Source organism: Astyanax mexicanus, chromosome 14, assembly GCF_023375975.1.
Source record: "Astyanax mexicanus isolate ESR-SI-001 chromosome 14, AstMex3_surface, whole genome shotgun sequence".
NCBI classification, from domain to species: domain Eukaryota; kingdom Metazoa; phylum Chordata; class Actinopteri; order Characiformes; family Acestrorhamphidae; genus Astyanax; species Astyanax mexicanus.
Genome location: NC_064421.1, coordinates 22,577,483 through 22,599,334, shown reverse-complemented (window position 1 = coordinate 22,599,334; position 21,852 = coordinate 22,577,483). Strand labels below are relative to the sequence as shown.

General features: G+C 37.0%; 2 protein-coding genes across 3 annotated transcripts; both read right to left on the bottom strand.

Annotated features, from left to right (window-relative positions):
* Positions 1-52: 52 nt before the first annotated feature.
* reep1 (receptor accessory protein 1) lies at positions 53-15,415 on the bottom strand. Of its 2 annotated transcripts, XM_049463543.1 has the most exons (8): positions 15,230-15,415; positions 11,604-11,676; positions 11,402-11,478; positions 11,163-11,283; positions 10,279-10,392; positions 9,006-9,174; positions 7,446-7,717; positions 53-4,419 (listed from the first exon to the last, which is right to left on the bottom strand). In XM_049463543.1, exons 1-8 carry the CDS (start codon positions 15,259-15,261, stop codon positions 4,342-4,344), a joined length of 936 nt encoding a protein of 311 aa, XP_049319500.1. In that variant the 5' UTR covers positions 15,262-15,415; the 3' UTR covers positions 53-4,341. The 2 variants fall into 2 exon arrangements, with proteins under 2 accessions (XP_049319500.1, XP_049319501.1); XM_049463544.1 differs by lacking the exon at positions 7,446-7,717 and having other exon boundaries at positions 15,230-15,399.
* Positions 15,416-17,149: 1,734 nt separating this feature from the next.
* chmp3 (charged multivesicular body protein 3) lies at positions 17,150-21,497 on the bottom strand. Its single transcript, XM_007252515.4, has 6 exons — positions 21,351-21,497; positions 20,615-20,675; positions 20,316-20,495; positions 20,029-20,150; positions 19,338-19,452; positions 17,150-19,120 (listed from the first exon to the last, which is right to left on the bottom strand). Exons 1-6 carry the CDS (start codon positions 21,393-21,395, stop codon positions 18,981-18,983), a joined length of 663 nt encoding a protein of 220 aa, XP_007252577.1. The 5' UTR covers positions 21,396-21,497; the 3' UTR covers positions 17,150-18,980.
* Between the last annotated feature and the right edge of the window lie 355 nt (positions 21,498-21,852).

The window sequence follows — 21,852 nt, the reverse complement described above, 5'->3', positions numbered from 1 at the left end:
TGTTACCACTTTAGGTATTTGCTGAAAAACAAAAAATCAGACGAGTCATGGGTTGATATTCTGTCTCCCTTTTAATAGCTGAGGTCAACACAACGTCAGATACATTTGAAGGATTTTTTGACAGACATCAATCTACTACCATTTAACATCAGATTCTTTTCCATTTTCCCCACACAATGCTGTTTTTAAAAAGCATAAACGAATTCTTCTGGCCTGCCAGACATGAAAGCTGAATATGTGAAATACTTTATTTTTTGTTAGAGAGATGCTGCAAGCCACTATTTTTATTGGGAGGAAAGTGAGGTTTTGTCACCTTAAATAATTACAGCATCAACCACAAGACCATTTTCTCTGGTTCTCCTTCTTCCAAACATTCTGGCTCAAGTACAGGGAGCTTAAACAATCAGACTAACAAAAAATTAACAACATTTCAAAGTCAAAATACACTGAATGAAATAAATGAAAGGCTTTTCAGTCTTTAAAGGCACCGCCTCTATTTTAAGCATTTATGAAAAAAGCACAAGAACTTTCACATTTCTCAGTTTTTTGAAACAGATAGTCCATGAGAACATGTTGCAGTTTATAAACACAATATAGGATTTGGAATAGATGTATTTTAGTGGTTTTGCAGGTTTTCAGACAGCAGGAAAGGATGTGCCTTTAATAACTTCTTATACATATATATATATATAAAAAAACAACATTCAGGCAATCTAAGACTACTTTCGTATAGGTGTAGCATCAAATGAGGCCAAATATGATTTTTCACAGAACGCTTAAATGTGTAGATTCACAGAGTGATGAGAAATGTTTCATGCAGTCCCCCCATTTCAGTGTATGATAATATAAGCACAAATGTAGACTGGATGCAAATCCTGTATTAAAGACCGTCACTGGCATGGTTTGAAAAGCATTGTAATCAACAACAGTCCCAATTATATACCTTGGCATGTATGCTGCCTCTACCAATAATGCTCTGTTTGATTCCTCCCTTGTTTTTTTTCCTCTGCCAGTAGTTCAATTTACAGTGTAAACATACAGCAATAGTGATATGATGAAAAGAACTGTACCTGAGGCGGTTGTTTAGTTAGATTTAGTCACACTACTGAAAAAAAGTTTTATTTGTACAGCTGCAAACCATATAAGCATTTGCTACCTGATATCTGAGGAAAATCAAGAGGCTGAAATAAACTATGATTGTCATCATACTCAAAACAGGTTATAGAGTCTGCTGCTGATCTCAGCAGTATTGATTAGTGACTGTGTGAATGAAAATCTTTCGATTTACACTTACATGGTTTATTAAGCTGTGCTCAGTTTGAATTGCTCTGTGAAGTATATGAGTGTTGATGAGGAAATTAATGAGGATGTCAAAAAGGAATTCCATCCATTTTCAACATTTCTCTATTGGTAATTGAGGTGTAAACAATGTCATTTAGGGTGGTTTGGTGTGAACTGCAACTCTGGTTTCTTTACAGGGGTGGCAATCAGAACCAGAGGTTACAATATCTACAATGCAAATAATGTCCATGTTAAAATAATGACTTATTATAACCACTAGAGAAAACCTAATGAGTTGTATATTTAAAGTTGATTATAGTAACATTATGGTAAATTCTCTGCACCCTGCTTTTTCTCTATCGTGGAAGGATTATAAATCCATTTTAATCTAAAATTGTATTGCAAAACTATATTGCAAAAAAAAAAAAAACAATGGCTGAGGCATCAGGGAACATATGTGTAAACATTTTACATAATTACTTCCAGTAATATAGCTTTTCCAATGAACAGAACAGATGTCTAGTTCCTATGACCACAGAATGTGTACAGTTCTGTCCCCAGAATGCAGCATTTCACACCAAACCTGCTCTAAACGACTGTTTACATCTAAACCATTTTATGTGCAGTTCTATTTAAGGTAGAATTTTCATTAATTAATGAGTCTGGCTGTTTACCTTCCACTTATGTCTACAATGTCTACATATGTGAGTGCTACTACTAAACTACACTCAGTGAGTGAAGTACCATGTTCACAGTCCAATACATACAGTACTGTGCAGAGGTATTAGGCATACACAACAAAGGTTTAAAGCCAATTTGTGTTTGAGCACAGTGTGTTTTACCTGTTAAAACAATATGGTTAGGTTGGTCTCAGACAAGTTTGTGTGCTGACTCCACTGTAAAACTACAGTAACCATTTCCCAGTTCCACCAGCAACTCACCTGATCAGATAAACTACTGGGCGTGAACTGTAAACATTGAGCTTGGAAATGGCTAAGTAAACAATTTTAAGCACATGTTGAAATCCCAGTAGAAGCTCACTGGACAAAGAAAATATGCATCATTGAAAAGTGGTTACAGACATCAATCATGTCAAGTATTGATTTCACTTGCACTCCTGTACATTTTAGCTCACTCTTCCGCTATTGTAAACAACTGTACTTAGTGTCCAAACAGGACACAACACTCACACTCCTGCATTCCAGGATGACAACTATGAGGTTCATAAAGACAAGACAATGTCACAAAATTCACCATTTGTTTTGGTCACAAATGGAATTTGCCCTCCGCCTATAACCCATTCATACAGTGAACACACATGCCCAGAGGCCCCAACAGTGACAGCTTGCAAATCCAACCTCAAAGTGTCCCACAGTGGAATACTCGGACACTGACTGACCGGCAAAAACATTATACACCTATCCCAATTCTTACTCTGAAATAGCTACTGAAAAAACAAATGACAGCTGAAATATAAGCCCAGATCTCAAGAGACATGATGTAATCCTTCCCTGAAAGCACTGATAACACTGCACCTACACAAGTGCTAGAAAAGAAAAATACCCAACTAATAATTGTCCAGTCAGCTTATCTGTTTTATAATATTTACTCTGTATTTTTTTCTGATTTTTATTCTAATTAGTTGAATAGTGCCCAGTTAAACAACCTTTAAAGACAGGTTTCTCAGATGCCTAATACGGTAATAATACTGCTGCACTGTACTGTATGTAATGAAAACCAACACTGAGCTTACAGCTCCGAGAATGCTTATACAAGCTCTACTATGGTACATAAATGCAGTAATAATACTGAGAACCCTGAAACACATAAGAAAACCTCATATGAGGCAAAAACCAGTTATGGTTATGGTTACGGTTCATGTGAGTTCATCATGCAACATCGAAACTAGTTTAGAAAAAGTGAACAAAGAATAAACATGGCATCATAAACTATAGTTATCTGTTTGCTCAAGATATTTAACAAGATAAAAAGAGTGATGTAATGCATCTTTTTTATTTAAAAGGTTACTAAATTACTGTGTTGTTGCTACTATGACATGATGGCTCCAGCTAAATGAGGTTTCCTCCTCAAAATGGTGATGAATTTGTTTAAATAAATGCACTCTTTTCTTTCTATGATCATGTACTCTGTCTTTTCACATCATGTGACTACTATGTATTTTGGAGTCAGAGGTCAGCTGTCAATTAAAATAATTGCATATCGTTCTTTTTAAAGTAAATTAATTAAAATTACATCATGATCGATATATTCAACATCTGACAAATCTGTGATTTTTTTTTTTTGATTAGAATTAAACCTGCACATAAAAAGTCATTGTTTGTAAACTCAAAACAATTGAGTTTTCTGATACACAATTTTATTCTTAGGGCTTGCTACATCTCTCTCTCATTGTCAAAGAAAAAACACAAAAAAGGCCCCAACCTCACATCAAGAGATGGCGCACTGAAGTTGGTAATACACTGTTACCAGCCACTTATGCTCTGGACATGTGGGTGGGCATGAAGTGTTGGTGGAACACCCAGTGAAACGCTGGAAAGTAGCCCTTTAAAAAACATGGAGAGGGCCACACCTCCACGAGTGACCATAGTGGCTACTGCCTGTGTGCTGAATGACAATATATTCTGGTGCATTAATGACAGACCAGCCGAGAGACACGCATGCTTCTGTCTCTCCCTCAGTCACACAGATAAAAGAAAGCAAATGTACACTCTGACATACGGCAAATATGTACAACGCAAATAAAAATAGGTGTGTGTTCAGAAGAGTCTTCAAATGGTGCTGCATATATACATGTGTCATCTCAGTACTCCCTCCCCCCTCCAGAGTGTCAAAGATCAGAAGCGAAAAGGTTTACGCATCGCTTTGGTTACCTCGTTAGAGAACAAGGCTGCTTTAAATATTTGATCTTTTTGGCTGCGTCCCCGTGTGTTTTATTACCCCCCCCCCCCCCCCCCCCCCCCCCCTCCGTCGCCTCTCTTTTGTTCCATGTCCTCATGTTGCAGCTAAGGCAGCTAAAGCAGTCTCGCGGCGTACGCACAGTCACATGGCCTCAGGGTTTGGAGATAGGGCGTTCTTTGATCTGGATCTGGTGACAGGTCTTAAGGCTCTAGGAGGAGGCTTTGAGAAAGAGAGAGAGAGAGTGAAAAAGGGTTAGGAAAATATAAAGCACAGAAATACAAACAGAATTGAAAGACGAAATTCAGACCACCACACAGCCAAACAGTACCACAGTGAAGTTAGACACACCATGTCTCCCTTGTGACCTTGTGTTTACTCTGCACATGATCACAAGTTCCTCAAGCCAGCGTCTGAGCACAGCCACATGTGTATGTCAGTGTATGTCACTTAAATCTGCTGCAAAACAAATGGGTGTAATGACCTAAAAAGATCAGTGAGGAATGTATGGAAGTGCGTGCTGTACGCTCTGTTGTTGGCAGAGGATCATATTTGTAACCATGGCAACATGCAGTCTTCTGTGGAAGATTCTCTGTTGAAACTAATGTCGAACATTTTAGTCTGTGTGTGCAAATTATAAAATGAAATTCAAACGTGCTTTTAAGCTCACTATAAATTTACAATGATCTTGTAATTCAAAGGAAACATCATAGCTCACATGAGCTGTATGTGCACCAGAATTCTTTGCGAGTCTCAATACTAAGCAACAGAAAGCAGAACGTACGGGAGCTGGTGACGTTTCCTTATATAAGCCAGTAATACTTGTTAGGCACTAGATACTGTAAATTTCCTATATTTTCCCATAGAGTTTGGCAATGGGAGGGTTATGTTTCTAAATAACATAAATAATGCTCAAAGATTATTTGATTAACAATACAATACTTTTCTACCTATTAATTCAGTACTAACTTCCTGTGTGTACATAGCTTTAAACACTGCTCAGCAATTCACATTTGTAATTATGCATGCTAAAGATAAAAAAAAAAACCTGCCCAAATTCTGTTCTATGTAGTGAACTAAACAGTCTCTTCTTATGTAGCACTACACTAACAAGAAAGTAGCTATACATTTCCTTTACAGCCAGCAACTTTTCAGGATTCGGCCAAATGTTTTCAATGGTGAGATCAGAAATTGTAAGTCTCAAAAAGTTTAAATTATAAAGTATAATACAATGATCTATAGTGGTCTAGTATTTATAGCCAAAAGCAACCTATAGAGTACAGAGCAAAGCCATTTATTTCATTTTCACTCCAAACACTCATTAAGGACAAGTTATTTTCACAAGAGATTAGATATATATTAATCGCCTTGGTCAAGGAAGGAAAGGGAAGGTCTTAAAAAAACAAACAGGAAAAAAAACCTGGAGTCTGCACTTCCGGCGTGTAAAAAATATATTATGCAGTATTACTACAGTTTCCTTTTCCTAAAGGACTCCTCACATTCTGAACAAAATATAAAAATGGTTCATTATTTAGTCTATGTGGCAGCCCTATGCTCTTCAAACAATAAATTATATGGACCATCGGCATCCAACCACCAGAAAGGATTAGGTGAGTCTACCTGCTTGTAAATCATGTTACACACCCCATGGTACAGAGAAGAAGGCTATATTTTAGCTATATGTTACAAAACATACATTACAGTAGCTACATCCAGAGCACACAGATGAATGCTATAGCTTAGCTATAGCTTTAAAAAGCTAGCCATCTTCAAATAGCTAACCTGGACAATGATAATAGCTATACATAATGACAGACAAACTGACAAAAATGGCAGTTTACCACCCTGGCTACACCTCTAAACTATCTGTCCATATCACATTTGAAGCTTTGTGTGCTGTGAGGAACTGTTCTGTTAGCTAGTTGTGTTCGCTAGCTAATTTGCTGTGTCAGTATTTACTCATGTCATTGTTTTATTTGCGAGGGTTGACTATTAAAATAGTTAGCTAGCAAAATTACACAATTTCTAGCACAGTCTGTGCATAAGTTTATGTTTATGAGGGGAGGCTTTGGAGGTAGGGCGTGTGTTTCTTTGTTGAAGCTCAAAACAGCTGACTAACTTTAGCTATTTTAGCTAACCTTCAAAACTGCTTTGCTAAACAACAAATGGGTGTATGAGATGGTACTTTAATCTAATTGACCTATAAATGGTCAAACAAGCTTTTTTTTGTAACAGACACAATACATTTATGTTTTTTTAACCATCATTATGCAGGTTACATTATGTAAGGATATCATTATGCAGCTCTGGAAAAAAAAGAGAACACTTTAGTTTCTAAATCAGTTTCTCTGATTTTGCTATTTATAGGTATATGTTTGAGTAAAATGAACATTGTTGTTTTTTTTCTATAAACTATGGACAACATTTCTCCCAAATTCCAAATAAAAATATTGTCATTTAGAGCATTTCAGAAAGCTTTCAAAAAATGCAAAGCCTAAAATGATGCAAACAAAACATGGTCTTATTAATAAAGTTTTAAGAGTTTAAAAATCAATATTTGGTGGAAATACCCTGTTTTTTTATCAAAGTTTTAATGCATCTTTGCATGTTCCCCTCCACCAGTCTTACACACTGCTTTTGGATAACTTTCTGCCACTTCTGATGCAAAAATTCTAGCAGTTCAGCTTGGTTTGATGGCTTGAGATCATCTATCTTCCTCTTGATTATATTCCTGAGGTTTTCAATTTGGTAGAATCAAAGAAACTTTAATTTTTTTTTCAGAGATTTATGTTATATTTATTTTTCTCACATTGATTCTCCTCTATTAAAACAATCCTAAAAATAAGAGTGTTAAACAACAGGCCCTTTTAGCTCAGAATATAGACTACATGTTGGAGAAGCCAGCAGTATGAACATATGCTACACAATATTTCTCATAAATGATCAGATTATTCCATATTCTTATAACAGCAAAGATACACTCATTGTTTAAAACCTCATTAGACAGAAATCTCTCTCCTTCGATGACTCACACCTCCTTGAATGCTGGGAGACACCGAGACCACAAACACACACACTCATTGCAGTCTCATGTATATCCCAGTTCAAACGCCATTCCACACAGTAGCCTCTAAATGAGCAGCCATGTTGATTAGTGGTTCAGTGGGTTAGTGATAATAACCAGACCAAGGGCATCCCAACCACAGCCAGCCACATCATCCACCAGCCATTCTAAAAGCAGAGGCTACCTCTGGGGCACGCCTTTTAAGCAGTCTGCTCTGGGCTGAGTCAGCTGGAACACACCCCTCTGTCCCACTGTCCGCTGGTACCTCTGAGGCTGTGGATGGAGGGTGAATGGACTCATCCTGCATGGGCTCAGGGGGTGCAAGGACCTGGCTTGGGGCCGTGAAGGGCGGAGGTGAGGTCTGAGTAGGTTTAGGGGTTGAATGGGAAGGAGGCTCGGAAGTAGTGAACGGCTCCGGACTCAACAGCTCAAACTCAGCCATGTCAAACTCCTGGCCTGCACCATGACAATATGGGCATCAATAATAAGCCTTCTTCTCCATCAATAATGCATCTTCTCCACATTAACCAGAACATAATCTTGAGAATCTGAGCCGAAACAGTGAAGTTAAGGTAGACTGACAGGTCTCAGGTAAATAAGGAGACATGATATGACATAATAAGAGTCTTCCACTGAAGCCTCTTACACTGAAATAATGAACCTGGAAAAGTAGTATTTATTCATTGTAACTGCAATGAAATACAGATGTTTACAGGCTCTCAACCTCATAATACATAAGTAGTCATGGCTCTCCACAGAAACAGTTATTACAGTAATTAGGGTTACTAAATAGTTCAATGATGGGGTCCTCATTTGTTGCATTGCTTTTCGTTTCAATGGTTCATTTATACACCTTTTTAACTAAAAATAAAATCATTAAAGCTGGTTTAGTACAGAATCTTAAATTTGTGGAGTTGTCCACATTAACTTTTCTCAGAGCTCAAGAAACTGCGCAGCTTTGTACATTCTACTGAAGCTAAATAATTTAAGCTGCCTAAAATCGCAATTATATTGGCGTTTAAATTTTTGATAATAATTGCAAAGCTATGAAATGTGGTTGGTATACCCTGGGGCTGGTTTAATTGATCTCAAATATGAAGCTACATGCCTTACACATTTTTTATGTTAGCATTAGATAGTTTAATATGTTATATACAGCTTATTTTATATAATAGGACATTTTAATTTTTTTGCAATCTTTAGTTACACTAATAATAATTTTGAAATACAGTAACAGACATATTGAAAAAGTATGGTTAATTTCTTTATGTAATTACTGCTTTTGCTGGTTATATTAAAAACAGGTAGTCAGGAACAGGTGTTCGGAAACATCAATAAGCTTTTAAAATTTGTAAAATGGTATTCGAAACAATAGTTTTTTGTTAGAGCTTAAACTAAACAATGTGACTTTTATATATTATTCATATATACTTACTTATATTTTTACATATACTATATTAAGGATTAACATGTAAAACAAGATAATATCAAAATCTAGGAACAATTAACAACAATATCAAGTATAGTCATGGTTTCACATGTATAAAAAAAAAGCTTGCCCTTCTATTCTGTAACTCTTTATCATGAAATAACATGATCTAGGTATTCAAATGAAGGTCTATATATAACAAAATGATCAACAGCAGTAAGTCCATGCATATGAGTGTCTGATGGCTTAAAGTAGGTTTAATCCTACAAGATAAAGAAAAGCAGAGAGATGATTTGCTGGACAAGGTGGACTTACCCTTGCTGTAGCCGGTCTCTGATTTGCTGCGCATCATGGCCCGTGTTCTATGCTGGCCGGATGCTTGCTGAGTGGTCACTGAAGCAGAGCTCTTTGCTTGATCTTCTGTTAAAGAGGACAGATCCTGCATGCTAAAACTCCGCAGCCGGTCCGATAGCACACCCTGACCCTGTGACAGAAAGGTTATTTTACCGGTTTGTTTTTTTTCTTACCTCAATCTGACAGTGTGTTCTACCTTTGTAACTCTATCCTCTTATGCATAGTAGCAGAAAATCTAAGGGATATGATTTCTATATATTTCAAATAATCTGCTAATAAATGACCTTAGACTGAAACTTACCACCCATTTTTTAATGTTTAACTAATTTATTTATTTAACTCCCTAAATACAATATACAGAGCCAAAACTGTAAGGTCTCATTATCCATATACTTACAAAATGTGCTGTACGTCATTTTAATTAAGTTTGAGTGGCTGTTATGGAATATTATAGCTAGTCAAAAGTATCTAATCTGCAGTTTCATGCAGTGTGTTTTTGTACTGATTTTATATGAAAAACTACTGTATTACTGTAAGTCTGGAAAAGGTCTAGGTTTATTCCAAGTATCTTAAAGCAGCACTAAAGTAGGATTGGAATTTCTTCCTCCTGCTATAGTTAGTAAGTGTATTTCTGAACTTCTAAAAGAAAACAAAATAGGCAATGAATGTGAAAGATACATGTGGACGTACAGAGTGATATTACAGAATTTTACACATGTGCAGTGCAGTGTTACACAGTTTTAAAAAGCATTTTTCTGCCTGCTTTTGCAGAGTTACAAAATTCAGTTCACATTGTGCTGACACTATTGTCCTCGTTGAGGTCGCATTATACTACTTTTATTTTAAATGCGCATAACATTGTGGCATCCTGTCTGAGAAACCAAATACCTACTGTACAGGACAAAACTCAAAAACTTTGTGAGATGAATCAACAACTTAACACGGTTAAGGCAGGTGTTCAAAGATTTAACAATGTTAATTAAATGGTTATGAGCTTCCATTACTTATTATCTAGAATAGCCCTGTTGCTCCAGTGCAAACTAAACAAAAAAAGCACATTTTAGACATGTCCTGGCTGATCTACTGCAATTGGTGGAACAGGATTTTTTTTTAGATATTATTCTTTGATTTCTGACCAACTTGTAAAATGTAATTTGGTCCACCTTCACGTTTAAGTATACCTGATCACAGTCTCAGTTCCTCACACAGTAGTAATGTGATAGCAAACAGTCACCTTGGTGGCAGCCATCACTGCTGCTGTGGCGGCAACATTCAGGCCTTTTCTTCCGAAATGCACCAGAGTGTCATAGCTTTTGTCCTTTGCTTGGCACAGGTATTCATCAATGTCCTGGAAAATAATAAAATAAAATTTACATTAAAAGTTAATAGTTAAATTATTTACTTATGGCGACATTACTATAACTCTTTTAAAAAAAATGTTTTTTACACAATTCTCATAACAATGGTTATTATTCTACTATAACTTTGTAAATAAAGCCAAATCAGCAACAATTATGGTGTTGGATGCCATTTGAACGGGCCCTAATGATTTAGTAGCTGCCCTGTAGAAAAATGCCTTTCAAACTGACTCTATCTTTAAACTAACTTATCCTTAGTTTATTATTTGAAATAACTGTGACTGTGACAAATGTAAACCTTACATATTTGTAAAGAAACAAACTTGGGAAAACTGATTACAAACTGATGCTTTTCTCAGTAACATAGTCATGTGCAACCATACTAAAATCATCAATAGCATTAGCAAGGTTTTTTTTTTTTTTTTTTACTATCATTGTGTCCCTTCACTCTTCCTCTGCTGCAACCCCTGCGTTGCGAATATCCTGCTTTGCAAATAAAGGACAGAGGAAAGCCTCTGGAAAAACCTACAACATCATTTCCTTTTATCACTCACTGTACACTGCTCAGGAAGATGTCCTCTAAGCACACTAAAGGAAACAGGGTCAAAACACACTTTCCTAGGGGCACCCACGTACTACAAGAAACCCCCTTCTTTGGTTCCAACAAAATTGCCTGTTTTGCACAAAACTTTTTTTATGGGACTTAAAATGCAGAAACAGAAACAATAAGCTGCCTGTAGACAGATAATAAAAAGCTTACCTTTTCTTTAGAGGACAATGTGGGGTGGACAAATTTCCTATAAAGCACACTGGACCCTTTTGTGTAGGGTGAAAGTAACCACACCACAAAGGCAATTTTGAGCTCATAGTAGAACGGAAGCCTTCAAAAGACACAAGAGATGAGTCATACACCCGAGTGTCAGGATTTTCAGGCCTTTGCCAACACTCAGAAATAACTACAAGCAGTCAAAGTCGTGGCTCCAACAGTCTTTAACTTACCAGCATAAAAATATATCTGTGATCACTTCAGCTGTTGTGAAAAGTGCAAATATTATCCAATACATCATCCATTTTACCTGCCAGTAAAGACATAAGAAAGATTACACAGATTGTGAGCACATGCTTACATAAGATGATGAACAAAGACAGCGCATCTCTGTGCAGAAGCCCGGAAAAGGCACATCACGCAGATCATACTCACATATTCTCTCACATCTTTTGATTTAACAGCTTTATATGAGGAGTATGCAGGGTAAAGGGTCCCAAATATGAGCCTGTCAGACACAAAATCACAAATACATTACTTACAACTTAACTGTCAATGCTCAAGACTTATGTATGTATTGCTGTGTTAAGAATCTTTAAGGAATAGATTGGGAAACAATAATATCAACATGATTTATCACTTATTCCAGCTTCACTCAATCAGACAATACATGCAAGATATGTAATGTGTGTTTCTTCAGTGTACAACAAGAGATGCTAAGCTAACAATTCTAAAAACACTGTAGTCAAACTTTAACTAACCTCATATTTAGTAAAAACATGCCAAACCTTCATTTTTCTGCTTCAGTGACCTACTGAAAAGCTAGTTAAAATAATTTGACACAAAGGTCAAACCGTATAGATAGGAACTATTATAACATCCCATATTGTATTACTATTCTGCTTTCAAATGCCATATGCAGTTCTATTCTAACCTCACAATCTAATTTCTGCAGTCATCTAAATATAAAAAAGGACATGTAAACAGCATATTCTCATTGATTTTAGATCAAACAGATCCCAGAAAAGATTATTCAAAGCATGTATATGCTCACTCTGATTTCGTCTTTGCAGCAATATTGAGCTCAATTTTAGCATTCAAAAAAATACAGAAGTAAACTTTGGACACCAAATACATCTGGAATAAGGGTGAATAATTGTAAAAATCTGATATATAATGTAACCATTCCTTTAAGGATTTTAATCTTCTGTCATAAAGAATGGATGGCCTAACATTAAACAATGATATGTAGCATTTTTGTCTGTAAAATATCAGGTTCAAATCACTGTGACATTTTATTGGCCTGTAAAAGGGGGAAACAGCCTCTCTTTCACTGCTAGACCGAGCTTGAATCGCTGCTAAAAACACTATGCAAGCTTGGTGAGAACTTTTGAGAACTGCATTATGCTGCATAACATGAGACATACTTGTGTAAAATTCTGAAATAATACTCTGTCAATTGACATGCTTCCACACTGTGATGGTTCTAAATCTTTCAGCTCATCCAGAAATGCATGTGCACTTCCTAGCTGTAGGGGACGACACACCAATTCTCAAATAAAGAGGCTTTAATATGCTTATTCTTATTTATTGTTACATTCTCTTTATTCTCAGATAAGGTAGGACTAATTTAAGATTCTACAGTTCTATGACTAGCTGTAAACCTGTAACTCACGTCATGTAGGCCTAGAGCCCTAGTTCTTTGACGTCTGTGGTTCAAAATGGGTCACTACAGGGCATCTCCAGGATTCACTGTTTTTCCTAACTATTGTTGCTACATCTTGTGCTCACAGGCTACAGGCTTCAGTCTGCAGGCCAAGCAGGCTTGTGCGACCCTGATTGTTTTCCAAGTTTACATTCTGCATGCTGGACTAAAATAGCTCCCACAGCTGAACGATCAGAAGAACTCAGGGACGCACAGACGACCTTAGTTAGCAGAGGAAATGGAGTGAAAGGGTGTTAGGCTCAGGCTGAGAGACGTGCTAGTGTGAAGCACGTTAAAAGAACCGAGGAAGCTCTAGAAGTGGTCAGAGCATGCCTACCCACACCTGTGTTTAAGCATTTCTATTCGAGTGTGCTCTTCCAGTCCTAACAGCTCAGCAACAGCTGCACGTCTCCCCTGATCAAATGACCGACCTACATACGAGCTGCCCAGGAGCCCCCGGCACAGGCACGCTTTCCTAAAGACACACTGGCCCAAACTAACTTTTCTTCTTTAACTTTAGCTAGCGTAATGAATTATGAGAGCACACAGACCTTGCCAGACCCAATGCCAAACTCTTTAAACTATGTTTAGTAACTAGCAGCGATCTAATGTCCTGTAAAATAGATAGCCTTTTTTATGTAATGTAATCGGATACTGTAAATCTAAATTTAATTGAATAGCTATTTTGAGTCATCTCCAATAACAAAATGAGGCGGAGTTAGATGCAAAGAAACTATATATTAAATATGAATTACAAAAAAAAATGGTTTGTTTACCTATAGACAAGGAAAACTCTAGGTTATTGTTTAGTGATTTAATCTGCATTTAATGTGCAATCATTCAGTTATCCTTGGGGTTAATTTGACCACAGCAATATAAACCTTTGGAAAATGATTATAATCGAATGTTACCCACGTTTATGTGTCAGGTAATGTATGCTTCTTTGTTGAATATTTAAATACCAATAAAAATGTTGATTTTATACCTATGTATGGCTGACCTAGTTTCTAGTTGGGCTTGAAACCAATTTAATGATATTAGCACCACTTAGTTTACCCTTGTCGCCTTTCAGATGGGGAGAGGGACTATAATAACAGAAATAGAAATCCCTTTGCTAAGAGTTCAGTTTCATTTGAGAGAGAGCATGAAGAGAAAGCATACACAGCACCAGAAGAAATGGTTGGGGGGCCTTTATATTTTGGATTCCCTGTGTTTAGTATCAATATATTATGTATTAATGTTGTATCAAAGAACCATCAGTGGTCCTTGCATTATGCATGTAAGTATAGTGTTGTTAGGTTAGATCTCTGAAGCAGAGAGAAGATACATGTGTGTAATACGTTGATATTTCTTATGTTCTATACAGCCAAAATAGTCTTGGGTCAAAATGACCCCCAAAATACTGATGCATAAAAAAAATCCTTATTCAGCACAAAAATTCAGCACATTTTCTTTTTTTTTTTTCAAAGATGTTATACAATGAATGGGGTCAAACTGATCCCAAAAAACAAATGTGCATCCAAATCAGTACAGGATATTGGAAATATATATTATCATGTTAATTTAATGTTTACTTGTACTCACTTCAATAGGAATATTTTACCAGAGACGTTGCATACTAAATGATAATGGGATAATAGGAGGGTTAAATCGTTCTCTCGGATTACAGTTAAATGGACTAATGGATGATTGACCCATCCCATTGTTTTCTTGTGAGAGACACCAGTAGCAGGCCCACTGTGACCCACCGTATGGAGATCAAATGCTAAGTAACGCTAGCTAAGCTGCTATTTGGGTTACACCTGCAGATGGTAGATAGATAGAAAGATAGTGACTTCCTTCAACCCCCTTACTGTAATAATAATAAGAATAATCTGTAATAAATGTTGAAATGTAAACATGTAAATTATCAACTACCCATTTATAGGGTGCTGTTTAAATGAACAGATCACGTCACACGCTTTTGTCTGGCTCTTCTTATTCATAGAGCTACAGATACATATGGGCTCTCAGACGTTTCTCCGACCACCTCAGTGAGGGGGGGGGGGGGACTGGCGGAGGGAGATCTGGGACAACAGTAGCTAGAAAACCTCTTCTAATGCAAAACCCTGTCAATATAATCAAGCTGTTGGTCGCTGATCATGAAGAAGAGGATCGTCATGCCTCGGTTCAGCCTAGAATTAGAAAATAATCCAAAGGCGAAAAGCGGACACCTTCAGCTACAGACCCACAGAGAGAAAGACCAAACACAAACCAGAAACACACAGCTACAGGCAAAAGCTTCAGAAATGCAGCCATATTATAGCTAGAGCGGGGGAGGGGGATAATAAATCCGAGGCTAGAAGAAAAGACTTACACCACGAGCCTAGAAATAATCCAGGAGACCATCGCGCTGAGGGCTGGAGAGCTTGTTGTCAATAGGGAGGAGTTTCCTTCGCCTCTGCTGTCTGTTACCAGGCGCTCCGGCGCACGCGCGCGCGCCCGATCTGTCAGCGTTCGGCGGCAGCGGCGTGCACGCGCACTTTGACATGTAGAATTTAGTCAAAACGGGAAACGGGCTAATCGATAGCTAGACCACGTGACGTGGACGAGCGCAGCGCCACGCTGATGAATTGGGGCTGCGTCCAAAACCACGCGACTGTAGCCTTCTCTAGCTACAGAGCTGCTATACACTACTGATTACATTCAGCTACATTTGGTACAATGTAAAAAAAAGACACGTTTTTAAAAACTTTTCCCGATATTTTTACAGTTTTCTTCCATGTAAAACATTTATCTGCAAAATCACTGTAAAATAACAAGAATGCATTTGTATGAAATGAATGTAATAATTATCTCTTTATTACTATTAGTATAAAAAGTGACATTTTCTGACTGACTATTAAAATACCAACGTATTCTAATTAATTGGTAAATTAAATTATTTATAAAAAAAGTAGCAAGATTTATAGAATTTTCAAAAAAATGTCAAACATTTTTTATTTAACAAAAGCTGTCACTCTTGCTGTTTTACCTGTCAAAAAACAGACCTACTCTTATACTTAAGTGCTTTGACAAATAAATGAATGTACAAAAACAACTGTATCTGTAAATCAGTCAAAATTCTATAATTTCCAATACCCCTACTTTGTGTAGTTTCACATGGCTTAGTGTAGGCTAATGTGAATCAGGTTTTGTCTCCCTCCCAGGCCTTACTCATGTACAGTGCACACCCCTTGGCACTTAGCAGTAAGGGAGTTTTACACTAAAAATCCCTTAGTCATTGTTGAAGACACCACCCTCCATATGTAGCAGACATTTGCAGAAAATAGCAAAAAATAAAAAAGGGCAAGCAAAGTGAATCAGTCTACTACATCCATTGTATGTTTTAATGTGCAAAATATGAAATATGACCTGGCCCATGTGAGTGTACTACTTCCTGAGCCTAAATGTGTGCTTTCACACAAGTACCCATACACTTTTGATTTTTTAAAAGAATCTTTGAAGAGCAGTGAAAAGCTAATCCTCAGTGGATGTGCCCTACCTAGATATCCAGAGAAAAAGCAGGCTCTAGTTACCTCACACACAGTGTGAAGCTTGTGGTAAATGAATCCTGTGGGTCACATGAGGCTTGCACTGAATAAGGCCCCAACGGACAATCACACTACTTAAATCTTGCATTACCTCATTCTTACAGCAAATGGGTGATGTAAGATTAGTAAGTATGAACAGAACCACAAACCTCATTTCTATTACAGTTGCTGTATTATATACCTCAATGTAGAACAGACATTATTTCCATTATACGTGTGTTACTATAGATATCTGTGCAAAAACTACAGATTTTATTTACATAATAATTGATATATTACATGGAACAGCAGTATGTAAATTGATCATAAGTTTTTACTTTAGGGGACGACTTGGGAACCCCCACACCTGTATTAGTTGTGAGGTAGTATCTGGCCAGTATGTTCATAGCAAGAGACCATAAGTTTTAGCAAGGCCTGATAGCGGGCGCTAGACTGATCAAATATTCTGCTTCTGAAGATGTACAGGAATTTAACACTATTTGTTGCACAGTTTCACGTGTGTTCCAGGAAAAAAATCAAAGAAACATAGATTGTGACTGGCAGCATCAAGGTGAATCTGTCACACACCTGTCACACACATACTGCATTTTTTAGCTTCCATGGGACATAGCAAAGGTAATGGAGCATAATACTAGTTCCTGTCTCGTGACTTCTGGCATGTAGGCATATAATTTTTGTTTTTTTCAATTGCACGGAAACATCCCTCAGACTCCGTCTTGCAAATTTATTCCTTTACCTTTCCATGTTTTGCACATACATAAAAAACGTCTTCTGCACAGGAGTTTACACTTCTTATTAAAGGGCTGAAATGAAGCAAACCACTCAATCCATCAAGGACTGTACAAAACAATGTCAGGAAATCATTGTGAACCACGGTGAAAAGTTATTGTCACTAGACTGGTATAAAATTTTTGCAACCAGGGTAAACTGTTAACTGTTCACAAAAAGTGACTCTGTAGGGTTACAAAAGGGTGGTAACATCTGTGTAAACTACATTACAAACCGTCTGAAAGCTAGCAGACTTAAAAAACAAATGGAGAGGTTTAAGAGAATGCTGCCTCATGCCAGTAAGCTGGATATATTATCTTTTATGAGTGCTTTCTACAGCTTTCTACAGGAAGGCCCTACAGAGAAAGCTACACACATACACAATGCAGTATTGTGCTGAAAGAAACAGTTGTGTTTGTGGCATTGTAACGAAAAAAGTAGCAACTCAATCTCACGTCACAAAACTGTCACTGATAGTGTTTTACAAATCAATCATGTTAACAAAAATGATTGAATGAAAATGTTTGTACATTTGAGAAACCAAAAAATATTGAGCGTATTTATAAATACAATTTGAAACAGAGATATGGAACAGAAACAAAACAAAGACAGAACAGGGGCTCTACCCATTACCCATTAAAATTTTAGAAGTGAAGTTAGGAATTAGAGTAGGAGTAAGATTTTTTTATGAGGCACTAGGAGGCTACACTGCATTTGATACACTCCTGATAACAATGTAGCCAATTTTTACAACAGCATTATGCAGCAAGATGACTCGCTGTGACGTTTTTATAAACAGATAATATCAGTAATAACGAAATGGTCAGTTACAACTTTTGTTAAATAAAGGTTTGACAAAGCCAATTTCATTGTTCTCAAACATGATAAAACATTTTTGGACTTCAACAGTGAACTCCAGCCTCTGTGTTCTGGCTAATACAGCCCTTTCAGTTACTTCTGCAGTGCTCATTGCTCCTAAGTGCAAAATCTGCATTTGAAATGACAGATTTACAGAGAGTGAGGAGTGAATTTCCACCCTGACAGGCTTTACGAACACTGGCTCTGATTCAAGGCCCTGGTGTGAAAGCTATATTTATCATAGTCACAGCAATTCTCCACAGTTACACATGTAGGAGTGCTTTTTCATGTAGTTGCCAATTCAAGTAAATATCTATATATTCATAAAATGTTTGCATACAGTGGCTATCATGAATGTCTCCAAACTCAGTAAAGCCAAACAGATGAATGTTTGTAAAGAGAAGAAGCATTCGCTTTAGACAGCAAATAAGGCTTGCGAAACTACAGTAAAGATAACATTAAAGACAGACAAACAAAGACCAACACCAAGCTGACTGCACTTTAAAACAGATACTTGGTCATGTCGCACAGCTATAGGCATAGATTCAGCTTGTTTTTAACTCATATTAATTAAAGCAGAAATCACTGACTTCTTCATTAAATATGTTTGAAAATAAAGATTCCCATGCACCCATAAATTTACTGCTCTACAATGCTTGAGATTGCTGTTAATTTGACCCAGCTGGGAGCCAGAGTTCTCCACTTAATCTGTAGCCAGATCAATTCTCCTCGTCTTGTTTTCTGTGTGAAATTATTACATAGATTGTTGATACAAATCCAATCCATTGAGGAACATACAGAAAACATGAGACGAATAGAAGAAAAAGCAATTCAATAGTTCAATAACTCAGATGAGGTCTATGCCTATAGAGCTTCAGAGTAGACAGAAAGAGATGAAGATGTGGCGTTTTAGCTCCTCAGTGCTGCTAGCCTTGACTGCATTTCTTCAATGTTTTCCTCTTCTTCATCCTCTGAAGCCGCTGTAGCCCCCATCGACTCCGGCTCGGGAAGAGCATCTGTGACTTTGCTGGGAGCTTTTCCAAGGGCGCCTGTTATTAACAGAAACAAAAAAAGAAACAATTGGAGTCCAATAGTTGAGATGACTAATAAACTGACAAGCCAAAAGGTCATGGCCAGTGTACTCAAGGCAACATGTATTATCAGAGTACAAAGGTGGCACTAATAGTGGATGTCAGACAAATAGACATGAATTGGAATTTTGAGAAAAACAGGACAAATCTGTAAACCTAGTAGCTCATATCTTACCCGCAGTGATCTCAAAGAGGATTTTATCAACCTCAGCCTCTGCTGCTTCTTCCATTTCCTCCCCATCTTCCATGCTCTCAAACGTGTCCTCCAGCATTTCTTCTATGATGCCAGCCTATAAAACATACAGGGCCCATGTTAGAGATTTCTATACATATAAAATCCTTTTGACAACAGATACATTGTGGTAAAACTGCCCATATCTGCTCCTGAGAAGTCAGAGTGATGTCCAGTAGAGAAATATTACAGTGTTTTAGGGTATTTTTATGGCAATATGGCAAAACCCCAAAAAATATTAAATTTAAATACTTTTAAGTTTAATTTAGTTACAAAATAAAAACCCATAAGTATAAAAAGTAATGTAGCCCAAAATGTACTAGAATTCTTGAGTAATAAAATAGCTTATAACACAAATATATACAAATATTACCCCTCAAGCTTGACAGTAAATAATAGGTCACCTTCAGAAAATGTCTACTATCACATTATGTATTTTTAGAAAACAAAATTGTGTACAATATGATGAGGCACACCCCTAAAGCCCAGTTCAGTGATTCCTTTACTCCAACAAAACTAATTAAACTTTTCAATTAATAACTTGGTAAGGGAAAGAAACCCACTAAAATGTAATCTAATTTGTCAGAATCAAATTTTCAACATGTCAATTTTCAGAAGACTTAGTATTTCAAACCTTCATCATCTCCTTTGAAAGATCCCTCATGGTAGCCTGAATCTCTGGGATTTTAACCAGGCTCTGCATGGCTTTCATGACCTCTGTGCTTTTCTGCAATGCACCAGCCACTCTTAATACAGCTGTAAGGACACACAAACCCAAAAACAAATATATTTGAAAGGTTCAGGTATCCGATTCTGCTGATAATAACCACAGTTCAGGAATCAACAACTTAGTTAATGAATAACAATGCCATTTATAAATCTGCCAACTTGGTGGTATATCTGTTGTGATTCTATACTTACACAACTGATTCTTCATACTGAGAAGTACTGAGTTCATTTGGGCTTTGGAGGCATAGAGTTTGTTGACGGCCTTCTTTGACTGAATCATCTCTTTGGCAAGAACAATACACACGTCCTTCTGTCCCTTCTTTGCTGCATCTTTAATTGATCTCTTCACCTTCTCCTCTTCCCTCTGAATGTCTTTAAAATTAAAAAAGAACACCACTGTAAATCACACAACTCTAAACAGATATTATTTAAAACATGCAGATAAAAGTGTGCAGTTTGATTTTTGGGGATTTGAGCATCTAAAGACATACCTCTTATTTGCCTGTCAATTACCCGCATTTCTTTCCGTATTTTCAACGACCATTCGTTGATCTGTGAAGAGGGGGAATAAAATCACTGGTTTCAACTTAACAAGTGAACAGATCACAACAGCACCTTAACACAATGAAGTGAATCAACAACAGTTAACTTTTAAGTTAAAGGTTTAATGTGAATCTTCATCAGTTATTCCACTAGAAAAGTATTAATATCGTATGCAAACGTATTAATATTGTATGTAAGACAGGTAGCTATTGAAATCATTAATATTCTAGACAACAGATATTTGTTTGGCTAACTAATTGTGTCCTATTAGTCTGAAATAAAAAAGTCATGATGGCTAGCTAATTAAGGTAGTTAGTTAAGATGATAAAATGATGGTCTCAGTAACGCCTGCTATAGCTAGGTAACTTTCTTTAATAAGTTAACCCAACTAAGCTAGCCAACTACGAACCAGCGGACAGTATGACAACAACTGTGTACGTTACAATGATACTAATAAAGAACACGGGCTGTATGAAGGGTCCATTCCAGAGTGTAACTTGTTGTAAAACTGCAAATACAGATGCGTTTTGCCTTTCAATTAGCTAGCTAAAAATAGCCAGGCTATGTTATCAATCTGGCCAACTAGCTAAGCTAGCTAAGCTAACTCTCTCGCGTCTTTACAGGCCGTAGTTGTCTTCAAACAGCGCTTCAGCTGCTTCAGGAGCGGATCACTCAGTCGCTCACCAAATCTTTGGGTGGTCTGTCTTGTGTCTTCCCGAAAAGCCCCATTATTAAACTGTTAGTTCAGGTAACCGATTAGTATGAGGTGCGACCAAAACAGCGCGTTTACTTCCGATACTTCCCCATTCTAAACAACCAACGTCACGCGCGTCATTAACCCCCATGCTTCAAAATAAAAGCACGATTTTAAAATTCATTTTACAATTTAATGCGTAACCCCATCTACCGAAGGCATTTTCCATGATATTATATAATCGTAAATAAACACCTATTGGAACAAATGTAGCGTTGTAATGTCTGTAGCTAACTTGCTAACTTAACCTGTGTATGCTGTGCAAGTTCTGAGTGTATGTCTTACTTCCAAATCTCTAATTTAATAGAGTGGTTCATGAGTTTTATCACTGTAATACTCTCATGTTAAATATTAATGTACATACTATTATAGTCAATTGCCTTTTGTAGATTCTAATTATGAGATCATTACTATGCACTTCTAGGGGGTTAT